Source organism: Sceloporus undulatus, chromosome 2, assembly GCF_019175285.1.
Source record: "Sceloporus undulatus isolate JIND9_A2432 ecotype Alabama chromosome 2, SceUnd_v1.1, whole genome shotgun sequence".
NCBI lineage: Eukaryota > Metazoa > Chordata > Lepidosauria > Squamata > Phrynosomatidae > Sceloporus > Sceloporus undulatus.
In genome coordinates this window covers 288,376,099-288,388,722 of record NC_056523.1, presented here as the reverse complement: position 1 = coordinate 288,388,722, position 12,624 = coordinate 288,376,099, and the positions used below count along the sequence as shown (strand labels likewise).

Genomic DNA, 12,624 nt, shown 5'->3' with positions numbered 1-12,624 from the left:
TATCATGAGTCCCACAATCTGCAACTATTAACAAGCTCCTTTTAATACCATGAGATCCTTAGACTAAAGTACATTAACAAGATATATAATGGGCAGATAGTTAGATTTTTTTAAAAAAAGTCAGCTTGCTCTCATCCTATTGCCAATTATAGTTATGAAGGTTCTGAAATTTAGCCACCTGAAGACATAATTTGCCTGAACATAAGACAACATAAAATCCTAGGTTACTTTTAGGTCTGTATAAAAATAGCTTTAATATTAAATTAGAAGCCTTTCAAATTAAATTAAAAATTTAATTTGTGTAATAAAAATATATATATATATATATACTTAACAACTAATACAAGTCTAGTGCTTGCAAAAACCACTTCGCAATTTCGCTATAACTCTCAATAACCAGGTTTAAAAGACAGACATTGGCATAATTTCATTTATGTTGTGGGGTACCTGTGTTTTCTAACAAAGTCTTTGGTGTGTTGGGTCTGTTTATGATTTCTACAAGCTGGTGCAAGACCATTGGAATATAAGGCTGCATCTCTATACCTAGAAAGAGATAATACATAAATAACTGATTAAAAATGGAATATGTATTTTCATAATGGCCACATAAGCACAATCAAAGGGCAGAATTTACAACTGCCAACAAAATCAAAAGTAATTCAACAGAATGTAAAACCCAAAGTTACACTAAACAGCAAATCTTACCCATCTGAATAGAAATTTCTCCAATTGCCCAAGTGGCATTGTTACACACAGAAATGAACTCTGGATTTAGGTTGGTTCCTAAAATTGGCATGAAATCAGCTGAAAAGAATATAAGGAAGCCACAATGTTAATTTGATTTCCACTGCCAGAACAAAAGAAATCACCAGTGTGATATAAGTTTTAAAACAGCCACCATCACCACAACCTCTTTCAAAAAACAGATATCGTTTCATCATCTGGACAGTACTACTGTCTGAATGATATGAAATCTAAATTCAAAAATGTGAACCCCACCATGGGATCAACCATGGATATTGCCTGAGCTGTTTATGAGGATTTTAATTAACAGTTTTAATAACAACTGCAGCAGAACCTTCTGGTGGAACAAGTGTAGTGTTCATCCGCTCCTCCATTCCCAATGGAGTGAAATCCTTCCTGCTATTCCTAATATGAGATTAGCTATCACAGATGGGATTTCATTCCTGTGCCATACTAATGGGCCAGGGCTCAACCTCAGGGTGCAGTCAACTACTGCTTGAAGGTGATGGCTGCATGCATGGCTGCCTCAACTTCCCTAAGAGAAGAACTGGTAAGCAGGCCAGCCACCCACTCAAGTACCTAAAAGGATATATGACTTATACAACTAGTTCCTCATGTCTACTCTAGCCAGAAACAAAATTCCTCAAATGAAAATTCTGAGAGCTGATTAGAAACATTTGTTTTGTGTTACAAAAGTGATTAACCAGCAATGAGGGCATGGGGACGAAATCTAATGAAGACAGGGGAATGTAACAAAGAGAAAATTACCACTATTTTGACTGAAGTGTCAAGAAGGATTACAGGTTTGTAGTTAATCATACCCCTTCCTGAAGAGTACTGTAGCCAAGGAATCAGTCCTCTCTCATTGGATGAGAAAGTGTTTCAACTCATAAGACCAAAGCAATTTTCTCCCAATGTGTAAAGTCAGTAAACAACTAGATAACTAAGTCAAATCCATATAAGTATTATGATATATCCTGAACTCTGACCTAGGTGTGGAGGTGGAGAACTAATGGCAGGCTACTAATTAGTAATGAAAATGACTCAGTGTTACTCAAAAGCTAGCTCATATTCTGTCTGATACAGGAAGAAACACCATAGACAAGGCTGAAAAATATTCACCTTAGTGCTTGTCCATAATGTTTTCTTACTTGTCAGAAAATAATAACTTCAAGATGTGGCTTTACACGAGGAAACAGAACTTTTCCAGGCACTCTAGTAGGCACAGTGATTTACCAAGCACAATGATTTAAAACTCAAATCTCAAAATGTAATATAGTTTGTAATCTTTTATGTACAAGATAGGAGTATTCACTGTTATGTAACATACCAATGCAGGGCTTCACATGTTGAAAACATGCCTTTGTCAGATCACCTAGCAAAGCAAAAGAACTCTGTCGTACCTCAGGCATTTTATCCTAGAAGAGAAAAACAGAACCAAGTTCTGATGTCCAAATTTAACATTTTATTTATATAATTGGGATGGTAAAGTGGAAAGGATTAGTTTTTTCACCTGCATACACTGGTACATAAGTGTGAGTATATTGCTCCGAGCCACAAGCTGTTCAATGTTGCCTCCAAGTCCTTCAGCTAAACCACTAAGTAAATCAAGAGCAACAATCATGAAGTCTTTATCTGGAGCTTCATACTGATCTGGTTGAGCATTGTGCAACTGTAATTAAACACACACCGATACAAGAATCAAGTCAGATTTTAAAGGCTCAAGTACATATGTAACATACTATGCATTTTTTAATGTTTACATATTTATATCAAAATAGTTGGCCAGAGAATGTTAGAAAATTCTCTAGAAAACAATCATGGAGTTAAAAAATCCCACTGAGAATCTCCTTATTCTCTGAAATCTAACAAGAGAACAATACCATGGCTTGTGCAAGAGTCTTCTGTACCAAGTTTACACAGCGCTGGTACACCGGTTCACAGTATGGAAGGAAGCCAGATTGCAAGGCAGTGGCAACCGAAGATAGGCACTGAAATACAGAACATACATGAATGAATATTTGAATATATTACTACTTCTGAATATGTTTTCTGAGTGGGAAGATACTGCATTTTAGCCACTACAGGGAAACTCTAAAGAGGGAGTCAGTAGTCTGGAACGTTACTATTTGAGGTTTCTACATCTAACAGAGATTTTTTTTTTAAAAAAAAAACTAGACTATATTTAGCATGTTTTACTAAAACAATACATAAAATTTTCCTAAGCAAAAGCATGGAGGCTTCTCTTGAGAGATACAGTATTTTCTGCCTAATAAAGGGGCTATGATCCCATAAAGGATGGAGACATCTTGGATCTCAGAAGAAGTGCCTTTTTGTATTGCTAATAGAATTCAAATTTTATCTCCTAGACTTTGGAATGTTTTGTTCCCAGTGCCAAATGGACGGAATGAGGAGGGGTCTGCCTGAATAGATGTCTCTCCACTGTATATCAACACAGTAAAACACACCAACAACACCTTGACAAAATGCACACCTATGTTTATCATGCACCATCGTCATTTTTTTTTAAAAAAAATATCCTGTATGATTTTTAACATCTTTGTCAGATGAAGAAGCCAGTGGAGTTTCAAAAGCTTACATCATGTATTTTTTCAGGAATCGATGGGGGGGGGGGGGGGGGGGGGGGGACAGGATGGGACCATCTGACTACCTACTCACTAGTTTCTACAGCCCAATGCTATTCATCTCTATTTAGTAGGGTTTCCTCCCAGGCAAATATACACATGATTGCAGCTTAAAGTCTTGCAATGTAAGATATCTCCACAGAGTTGCTAAAAAGCTATAAAGTTGTACATATGTGAAAGAGAACTACAAAAAGTACTAACAGTGTTGCTTACCTCTAATAAAGGGAAAAGGTCTTTATCTTCATCTTTCAACATGTTCCATTTTTGTATTAGTGGAGGCATAAGCATCTGAATATATTCCTACAGTGAAGAGAATTTATGTAATTAAGCAGTCAATTGAAAAGTCAATTAAATGACACTGAAATAGAAACTTAAGACCATTTTTAATTTTCCATGCTATCAAAATTATGGGACATTATGCCAAAAAATTGTTTATCATGCATCAGAGTCAAAACACTCTCCAAAGTGCATTTTCAAAGAACATTATGCTATTGGACAACCAATTCATACAATTAAGGATTTAATTCAATTTGGATTCCACTACAAATCTCTGTCCAACTGTATTTGTTTACCAGCATAAATAAAGGCATGTTCTTAGGCATACTTTCAACATTAAAAGGGGGAAATCTGTATTGAAGCTGGGGTAAAAGTAGAGTCTATTCAACAGCTGCATGCCAAAGTCAGTGAGCTGCATTAGATGAATAAATTAACCAGATTATTACTAATACTCAATAAGAGTTATAATTATACCTAAATGTACAGAAAAGCAAGCCTCAGTGAACTTACTGAGACTTATTTCTGAGTAGACACATATACCATTTTGCTCTAAGAGTCATCAGTATCCACAAATATCAGATGATTTTAAGATTATGTGTACAACAAACAAAAAAACATACTGAATATTCAGTTACTGAATATTATGCCATATGATTGAGTACATGTACACCACTGCTTCTACACACTGTAAGACAGAGGTGGAAATGAAGCATATCCTGGCTGTTTTTGTGGTCTGTGCAGTCCAGAGCAATCCACATATATACACACCACAGAAATCAGAAGAACCACGCCTCCTGACAGCACAATTTTAAAAATGATGTGCTTCCCACACAAGCCTTGTTTTTATCAAATATTCAAGGGATGGAGGTGTTACACCAGATTCTTTTTTAAAATTAAAAAAAAAATGAAGGACAGGTGCAGTTTAAAGAAAATACCCCCTACACTTCAGAAGCTGCCCCACTCCTGCTATAAATGGTATAATAAATGATTCCATTTCTCATTTTGCTGGTCCGTTTCTTCTCCCACTCCTTTTTTGCTAGAAGCCTCACTTACCATGATAAGATCGACCTCACATTTACAACTAATAATGTTAAGCATTTCCATGCATGAATGGCTCCTTGCCAGAGCAGCTTCTACAACGAGAGAGCACCACTGTGCCATCTGGGGCAGCTAATTGCTTCCCACAGCAATATACATGATAGAAAGCTTGAAACAAATTCTCTCCCATGTACATTAGTCATACTGTACTCACAGATGGACACTTTTGAGGGGAAGTTACTTCTGCCTTTAATTTGGAACTGTAGAGCTCAGCATGCATTTCAAACAGTTTAGAAACCATCACCTGCAATCTCTCAAGCTAGGGCTGTACAAATGACAGCCTGCATGAGGCCCTTCCTCACAAGGCATTTTGCCAACCCCCCATGATAGCTGAATTTAATGCCAATTTTTCCCCATCAGGACTGTGCCATCATTGAAAGTGAATTCTTCCAACTTTAGTCCTCCCACCTTCCCATTCCCAATGTTCCCTTCAGGGGGAATAGATTGCAAACAGGGTCTTTCAGCTGCTGACATCTTTCTTGCCTCACTAGGGCCCACATAAGCTATTCTGTGTGTCAATATGTACCTGATAGTACAAGAAGTCATTACCAGTGCTAGTTCCATATGCGCCTATCTTATTCCACATAAGAAAATGTGAGCGCAAAAGCTCCATGTGCACAGCACTTGCTGGATCAGAAATCATAGGCATAGATTAGTCAATGCCATCTATACCCCTTCCAACGGAAAATACATTTAGTTTCTAGATATTCTTATGAACTAAAGTGTGTATGATGCACTAGTGTGCTGCAGCTCTTTTATGCAATTTCAAAGGAAAAACTGAACCTACTATTCAGATAATTAACTGGTGTTTACAACAACAGGAAATAATCTCCTAACAAGGAACTTGTATTACCCCATGATAACTGCTGGTTTTACTCTTTGAACAGCTACACAAGTTATTTCACAATTTCTGAAATGCTCCCCTGTTTTAACAGCACTTTTGACACACAGCATGGAAGCAGAAGGGGATATTCCAAAAGCAATTTGCCACATGGCAAATAAAAAAATTAAAAGAATTTTGAGGGGTTTCATGGAGAGCCAGCATGGCATAGTGGTTGAGTGTTGGACTGCAATTCTGGAGACGGGTTTGATTTCCAGCTTGATGATGAAAACCACTGTGTGCCCTTGGGCAAGTCACATGCTCTTAGTCTTAGGAAAGACATTGGCAAACCATCATCAAACAAATTTTGTCAAGAAAATCCCATGATAAGGTCACCTTAGGATCACCATAAGTCAAAAATGACTTAAAGGCACACAACAACTACTAACCTAGTTTCATAGTTCTTTTAAAGATTATAGGTTCTGGTGTGACACAGTGGCTCAGAACACAGTAGCTTAGAACTAGAAGCCTACATTTCAAATCTCACCTCAGTCACAACTTTAATGATTTGCCCAAGGCAACCAGTATCACTGCTAAACCTCAGTATTCCCTCTGTAATAGGGAGAATACTATTAACTTACCTTATGTGACAAAATATCACTATTGTTAAGATCGCTAAGTGAAACAGTCTGAGAAAAATAGCTGTGTATTATTATCAAGCTCTGTTTTGTGAACAAAGCAACAGAGACTTCACAATATTTCCTAACTGACTTAACACAAAGCAAGTGAAATTCAGATTCATGAAAGATTGATAAGAAGAGTTTAAAGATGACAGGGCAAATTTCTTGCAGTTAAGCAAAGTATGTTGAAATCTTCCCTTTACTAAGGAAAGTAAATAATTTCTAGAATATAGTTCTAAAACAGAAACAATTATTTTTATCTAAAATGAAAGGAGAACAATACTTACTGGCTTGTTTAGATGATGACCTACAGAATCTGCTAAAGTTCCTATGGCATCATAAAGAATGAGCAGATTCTTATGCTGGTATTTACTAAATGCGAAGACAAGAGTATCAAGTATATAAGCAAGGTAAGGAACAAGTTCTGTACAAGCCTCCTCTTCTAGAGTAGCAAAGGCACTAAGAGGCAAAAGAAAACGTTAGTCTGCACAATGAAGGAATACACCACTTTCTGTCAAACAAACAATCAAGTTCTGTAAACAAAGGCCACATTAATCAAAACAATAAGATAACTTTTAAAATGGACTGAAGTTCTCGATTTGAAGGTTTGGTTTTGCCTATTTCAGAGTCTTATTTAAAATACTCTTTACAACAGTTATTACGCTTCTACTTTTAACATCTAACACATTTAAGTTTCTGCTACATAATCATCATCAAAGCAAAATCAAGCATGTTTGTATGTTTTCCCCTAAAATTTGAACAGTAGGCCTACGAGTCATAAGCAGTGTTTTAACCTCCCAAGTTTCAGAGATGGTAGCAACACTTTGTAGAAAGCTATAGTTCGAATAGAAATAAAAATCAGAATTTCCAACTTTCACCACCCACTCCTCTTTTCACCACCCACTCATGTCCCTAATTATACGAATGCTTCTCTGGGTGCAGTTCTTAATATAACACCAATGTCATAACTCATTTGATAACACTTTGCATTCATGTTGTATGCTTTTTTTAAAATTATTTTTATCATTTTCCACATATAACAACATTGCACCGTATACATTGTATGACATTACTGTATGCTTGATAGAAAAATGCAAAGTGAAAAATCTGGGCTAAATTTGAATCTCCCTTTCAAAGCTTCTTAAATTTGTTTATTACAGAAAGCAGGGCATCTAGAACAGAAGAGAAACTTCCATGACTTTCTAGAAATCTATAGTAAAAAAAGAAATGTTCTACAAAAACAAATGGAATATCACAACACAATGGAAAAATGGTTACTTTCCTTATGTACTTTTGAGGGCCACAGCTCATAGTTTTGTGGTTTTGACCTACCTGCAGGCAGCTTCTTGTACTCTTTTGTTGCTATCAAGAATACGCTTTAGCAACTCAGTCATTAATGGCTTCAAGTACGTATCTGGAGGTTGACTAACAACCCAGTGTGCATAGCGGCTAAGAGTCCAGCAAGTAATGGAGCGCACAAGAGCCTTTTTATCAGAGAGGCACTGAATGAGGTGAGGGATTAGCTCGGGAAGATATGGAATCATACCCTGCATGCAACCTGTGAAAACAGAAGACAGATTAGAAAAGATCAGAAAAATTAAGAGTAATCACATATTCCTTTCTTGTTTATTCATGTCATGGTTTCCCCATACCTCTGTTTTTCCCAACTAAGCCCCGTGGGGTAGGAGCATGCTGCATTACACAAATAAATATAACTAATATTATGCATTAATTACATAAAACTATAGTTTCTGTTACAAGCATTGGCATACCTTCAGCAATTGCTCCCAGAACCAGGATGCCTGATTCTTTCACCACCCACTCAGGATGAAAGAGCAATTCTTTTAGGAGGGGCAATATGTGTGGCAGCAGTTCATCACGGAATACATTGGCAAGAACATCAAGGGCAGCAGCAGAACATTTTCCTGAAAAAAAAAAATGCCTTCATGAAAAGCAATTTAGAAAATAAGTGTTCACAATCTTTTTGCCCCTGAGGGCTACAACGTGGCAGTGGGTCAGAGGTTTTAGGCTGGTGTTTTATTTATGGCCAGTTACCAAGGAATAAAAGCAGAGAGAACTTTACAACAAGAACTATAAAACTAAGAGAAATTAAAGTAGTTTACAACCACTTTTTTCTTAAAAAGGCTATAACCATGGTCACAGAACAACTGGTCAGGATATGCCAGTTTGCATACTAAGTTGTGACTGGATGAGGGCATAGCAGAGTGACAAGTGAAGTCCATGATGGTAAGCCTGCACTGGTAATTAGTGATGTAATCAGGCAATTGTGCCAGTGGTTATGATAGCAACTTAGCAAAGTATAATTGCTTTGGGAATCAGCTTGGGTTTTGTTGTTGTTGTTGTTGAGAGAAAATATTGCTCTCCATGCTGGCCTGGAGCCTGTTGCTCTCCATGTTGCTGAGAAGTATGTTTTTTCCCCTCTTTGCTAGGGAGTTGTAGTACTGCTGGCATGCAGGAAGTTATGCTATGATTTATTTGTGCACTGTGTATATTTGTATTTATCCACATTGCTAGATTTTTTGCTTTGCTTATTTTGTTCTACACTCTGCTGAGCAAAGCTCTACTTTTGTTGACATTCCTTCATGGCTCTGTTGTGATCTTTTTCAACACACCTCAACACAACTATTAATAAATTTAACAAGACAGCGGGAAGAGCAGAGGTTCCCATGTAGTATCTACAATTTATAGTATTTTATGTGGGAATTTTACTTACTTAAATTCCAGTCTGAAATAGTGTCATCATCATCCAGCTCATCTTCCTCCTCCTCATCCTCTTCAATGCCATCTTCCTCATGCTGCTGTGCTACTGTTCGTGAACGGTGAAACCGAGGCCTAATATCTTGTTCGCTATCCGGGATTGCCTCGTCTTCTTCAACATCACCCTATTGCCAGAAACCAAACAGCAAGGTCTATGGACAGATGCAAGCCTAAACAAATCTATTTCTGTCTCTTGCAGATGTAGTATTTGTTTGCCTATATTATCTTGTGAGTCTACATATCAGTAGTAGTAGTAGTAGTAGTAGTAGTAATAATAATAACAATAATAATAATAAATTGTATTTATAGCCCGCCTCTCCCTGCGGATTGAGGTGGTTTACAACAAACAAAAATAACATTAAAATACAGTATACAATTAAAAGCCATATTTCAAAAAACAAAAAAAAAATTTAAAAAAAAAACAAAAAAAACCCTAGCCCAACCCACCACATCTATTACACATCCTAAATCTCTGGGGACTGTGTGGAGTAAAACCCTGAATAACACTTATTAATAATATGCAAAGGGGTCTTCTAGCACCTTTAAGATTAACTATGTGAAGACTAACTATATTGTAGCATAAACTTTTGTAGACTTGGCTAATTTGTCAGATGCATGGTAATTTTAGTAAAAATATACTAAACGGAACACTAGAGGAATACATTATCAATGACTTTATTTTAATATCAGAGCCACCCAAGTGTAGAAAGACAGTGCCTGCAGAAGCACATTGAGTCTTCAAAGAAAAAGAACTGGTCAGCAACAAAAATGTAGACTTTGTCCTGAAACAGAAGGCCAAAACGTGTGGCTTCTGGCCACTTCAGGGGTGCGGTGTGCAGACAACACATGCCCCCAGATTGGCTGAAAGTTGCTCCACAGCCACCTAAGGCAGCCCAAAGCCAGCCAGAAAGAAGCGGCAAAAAGCTCCTTGCTGGCGACATATTGAGGACCATGGGAGAGACCGGCTTCAGGAGTGTGGCATCGCCATGGCCCCAGGAAGTTCGGGGGGCTGACTGGGGCTGGAGTGGCCAGAGGTTACTCCAGCTACCAGTCTGCTTCATTCCAACTTTTCTAAAGATATTAAATGGTCACGAAACCAAAGGCCAAACCATAATACTTTGCTGCTTAAAGCAAAGGAAGTGATGGTACCATCTTCCACTCCATGTACAGAGGCCAGGCAATGAAAATCTCTTCATCACTACCACCAGTGTAGAGACCTGTATCACACTTGAGGGCAGTAAAATAATTTAAGAGATGACTGGTAGGATCTGTGGCAAGTTTACCTTCCAAGAGATGTAAATGCTAAGGTGGTGGGGAGGGCAGTGGAGAAATGCCTGCGGCTGCTACTATTATCCTCCAGCATCTGCTGACTGAGGCAGTTGCCTCACTCTTCTAAGAGCTGTCAATGTAATCCCATACATGTCTACCATGAAGAAAATCCCACTGAGTTTGAAAATGTTGGCTCCCATGTAAATAAGTACAGGGCTGCAACAAACATGTGTTATATTTAGCTGCATGTCTAGGGGCAAGTATCGTAAAGGGAACCCAATTTCAGTGATTACAGAGCAGCATTCTTTCAATAATGGGATGAAGTAAAGTTACACTTACCTTCAGTAGAATAATATCAATTTCTGAGTATTTCATGCCATTTACTAAAACAGGTATCAACCTACAGAAAAAGAACTTAATCAGATTTCTGAGTATCAGCTGCTCAAGGCAAAATTCTATGAGTAGGATTGAAAACTATGGTATATAAACTTTTTTTTAATGTCACTAAAACCAGTACAAGTGTCCAAGAGCACTATGATTAATAGAGTTCGGACTTGAATGGCATCCTAAATAACATATAATCCTGAACCTACACATCAACATAAAAAAAAAGTATCTTAAAAAAAATGTATAATGTGAAAAATGTGGTATGTGAAAAAAATATTTAAGGAGACATAGACCTCCAAAATATCACTCACTCTAAAGGAACATTTCATTATTTTACTGATTTCAGCTTATTTTCTTAATAATTTGTAGTAAAATATTTTGACACATCCTAAATAAAAAGTTTTCAGAATTGGATACAGAACAAAACAATTCAACAATTTAGTATAATACAGTTGAAAGAAGATTTAAACAATCTAAAACTAATCAAAATAATTTTAAACAGTATATACTATAGGCACTACAGCAAAACTCCATAACCCAGTCACACTATGATCCTTAGGACCCAAAATCTTTGACAAAGAGCCAGTTTTTAACTAAGGGGTGAAACAGACTGCCCCAAAGGGGAGGCATCACACAGCCCTTGTACACCATGGCCCCACTCTGGATTTTTTCCAGCACAAAGAAAGTGGCAAAATGCCACTCCTTTTTACGCTGGGAAAAAAAGACGGCTTTTCCACCACCGCCACAGCTTTGCAGCTCTCCTGCGGTGTGCGGCATCTAAATGGCCCAACACCAGAGTGCTGCAAAGCTGCCTGCTGTGTGGTTGGGCGGATGGCATGATGCCGGCATCAGAGTCTGCGGCATCTAAATGCAGTGCTCAGATGCTGCCCCCAAGTCAGTGCAAAGGGGCCGTCTGCTTCACCCTAAGTTTAAGAAACTAAAACTGATTTCAATTTTTGTAACATAAAGGTAAAGGTAAAAGTAGTCCCTTGACATTAATGTCTAGTTAGATTGTACGCCATAGGCAGGTTTACTCTTTTATATTTATTGTTTTTATGTAGAGCGCTGTGCAAATCTACAGTGCTATTATCAATCAATCAATCAATCAATCATAATAATAATAATAATAGTCATAACTGACTGTAGGGGGCAGTGCATATCTCCATTTCTAAGCCGAAGAGCCAGCGTTTTCTGAGGACTGTTCTGGTGGTCATGTGGCCGTCATGACTCCACCAAACGCTGTTATATTCCCACTACTTGCATCTGCATGCTTTCATACTGCTAGGTTGGCAGAAGCTGGGACTAATGAAAGGAGCTCACTCCATCATGCAACAGCCGGGCCTCAAACTGCCAACCTGCCAATCTTGCAATCAACAGAGTCAACGTCTTAACCACTTGAGCCACTGCATCCATAACATAGCTTGACTTTATTAACTTCTACCCTACCTTCACAAATCCTAAACAAAATGGTGGCCTAAATCATGTTGTTAGTCTTGAGTCAACTAGAGTAGACCCATTCAGTTGACTCATTATTCAAAAACTGATTGACTAGGTCTCTTCTAGTTGGCACTAACCAACAGGATGCCAACTGGTGTAAGCACTTCAGGTACGGCAATGATGCTTTTTTGCCATTTACTTATACAGGTTGAGCATCCTTTATCTTCCGGCAGGCCTTTCCAACTTAGTTACCCTCCCCAGATATAGAGATATTTGTCCCCTCGTCTGTCTATTCTTCCCCGCCTATGTTTCTGCCTATTTTTTTGTTTAATGTGTTTAATGTTTTTATACTATTACTGTTTAATTCTGTTTTAGTACTGGGAAGGGGGGGTAGGTCTAGGTTTTTTTTTAAACTCTATTGTAATTCGATGTATTTTTATTGTTGTAACCCGCCCAGATTCTTCGTGATTGGGCGAGCTTGAAATAAATC

At 37.7% G+C, this 12,624-nt stretch overlaps 1 protein-coding gene across 3 annotated transcripts in view; it reads right to left on the bottom strand.

Moving 5' to 3' along the window:
* TNPO1 (transportin 1) overlaps positions 1-12,624 on the bottom strand; it is a 51,530-nt gene that overhangs the window by 17,638 nt on the left and 21,268 nt on the right. For all 3 annotated transcript variants that reach the window (XR_006101953.1, XM_042449587.1, XM_042449586.1), the window contains exons 9-19: positions 10,650-10,710; positions 8,998-9,166; positions 8,036-8,188; positions 7,596-7,821; positions 6,551-6,722; positions 3,603-3,689; positions 2,628-2,735; positions 2,258-2,416; positions 2,075-2,162; positions 706-804; positions 448-543 (exon numbers count right to left, since the gene is read on the bottom strand). Coding sequence is in view for 2 of the 3 variants with exons in the window: in XM_042449587.1 (XP_042305521.1) it covers positions 448-543; positions 706-804; positions 2,075-2,162; positions 2,258-2,416; positions 2,628-2,735; positions 3,603-3,689; positions 6,551-6,722; positions 7,596-7,821; positions 8,036-8,188; positions 8,998-9,166; positions 10,650-10,710 (1,418 nt within the window). In the remaining variant the exon portion in view is untranslated. The remainder of the gene's footprint in view (positions 1-447; positions 544-705; positions 805-2,074; positions 2,163-2,257; positions 2,417-2,627; positions 2,736-3,602; positions 3,690-6,550; positions 6,723-7,595; positions 7,822-8,035; positions 8,189-8,997; positions 9,167-10,649; positions 10,711-12,624) is intronic.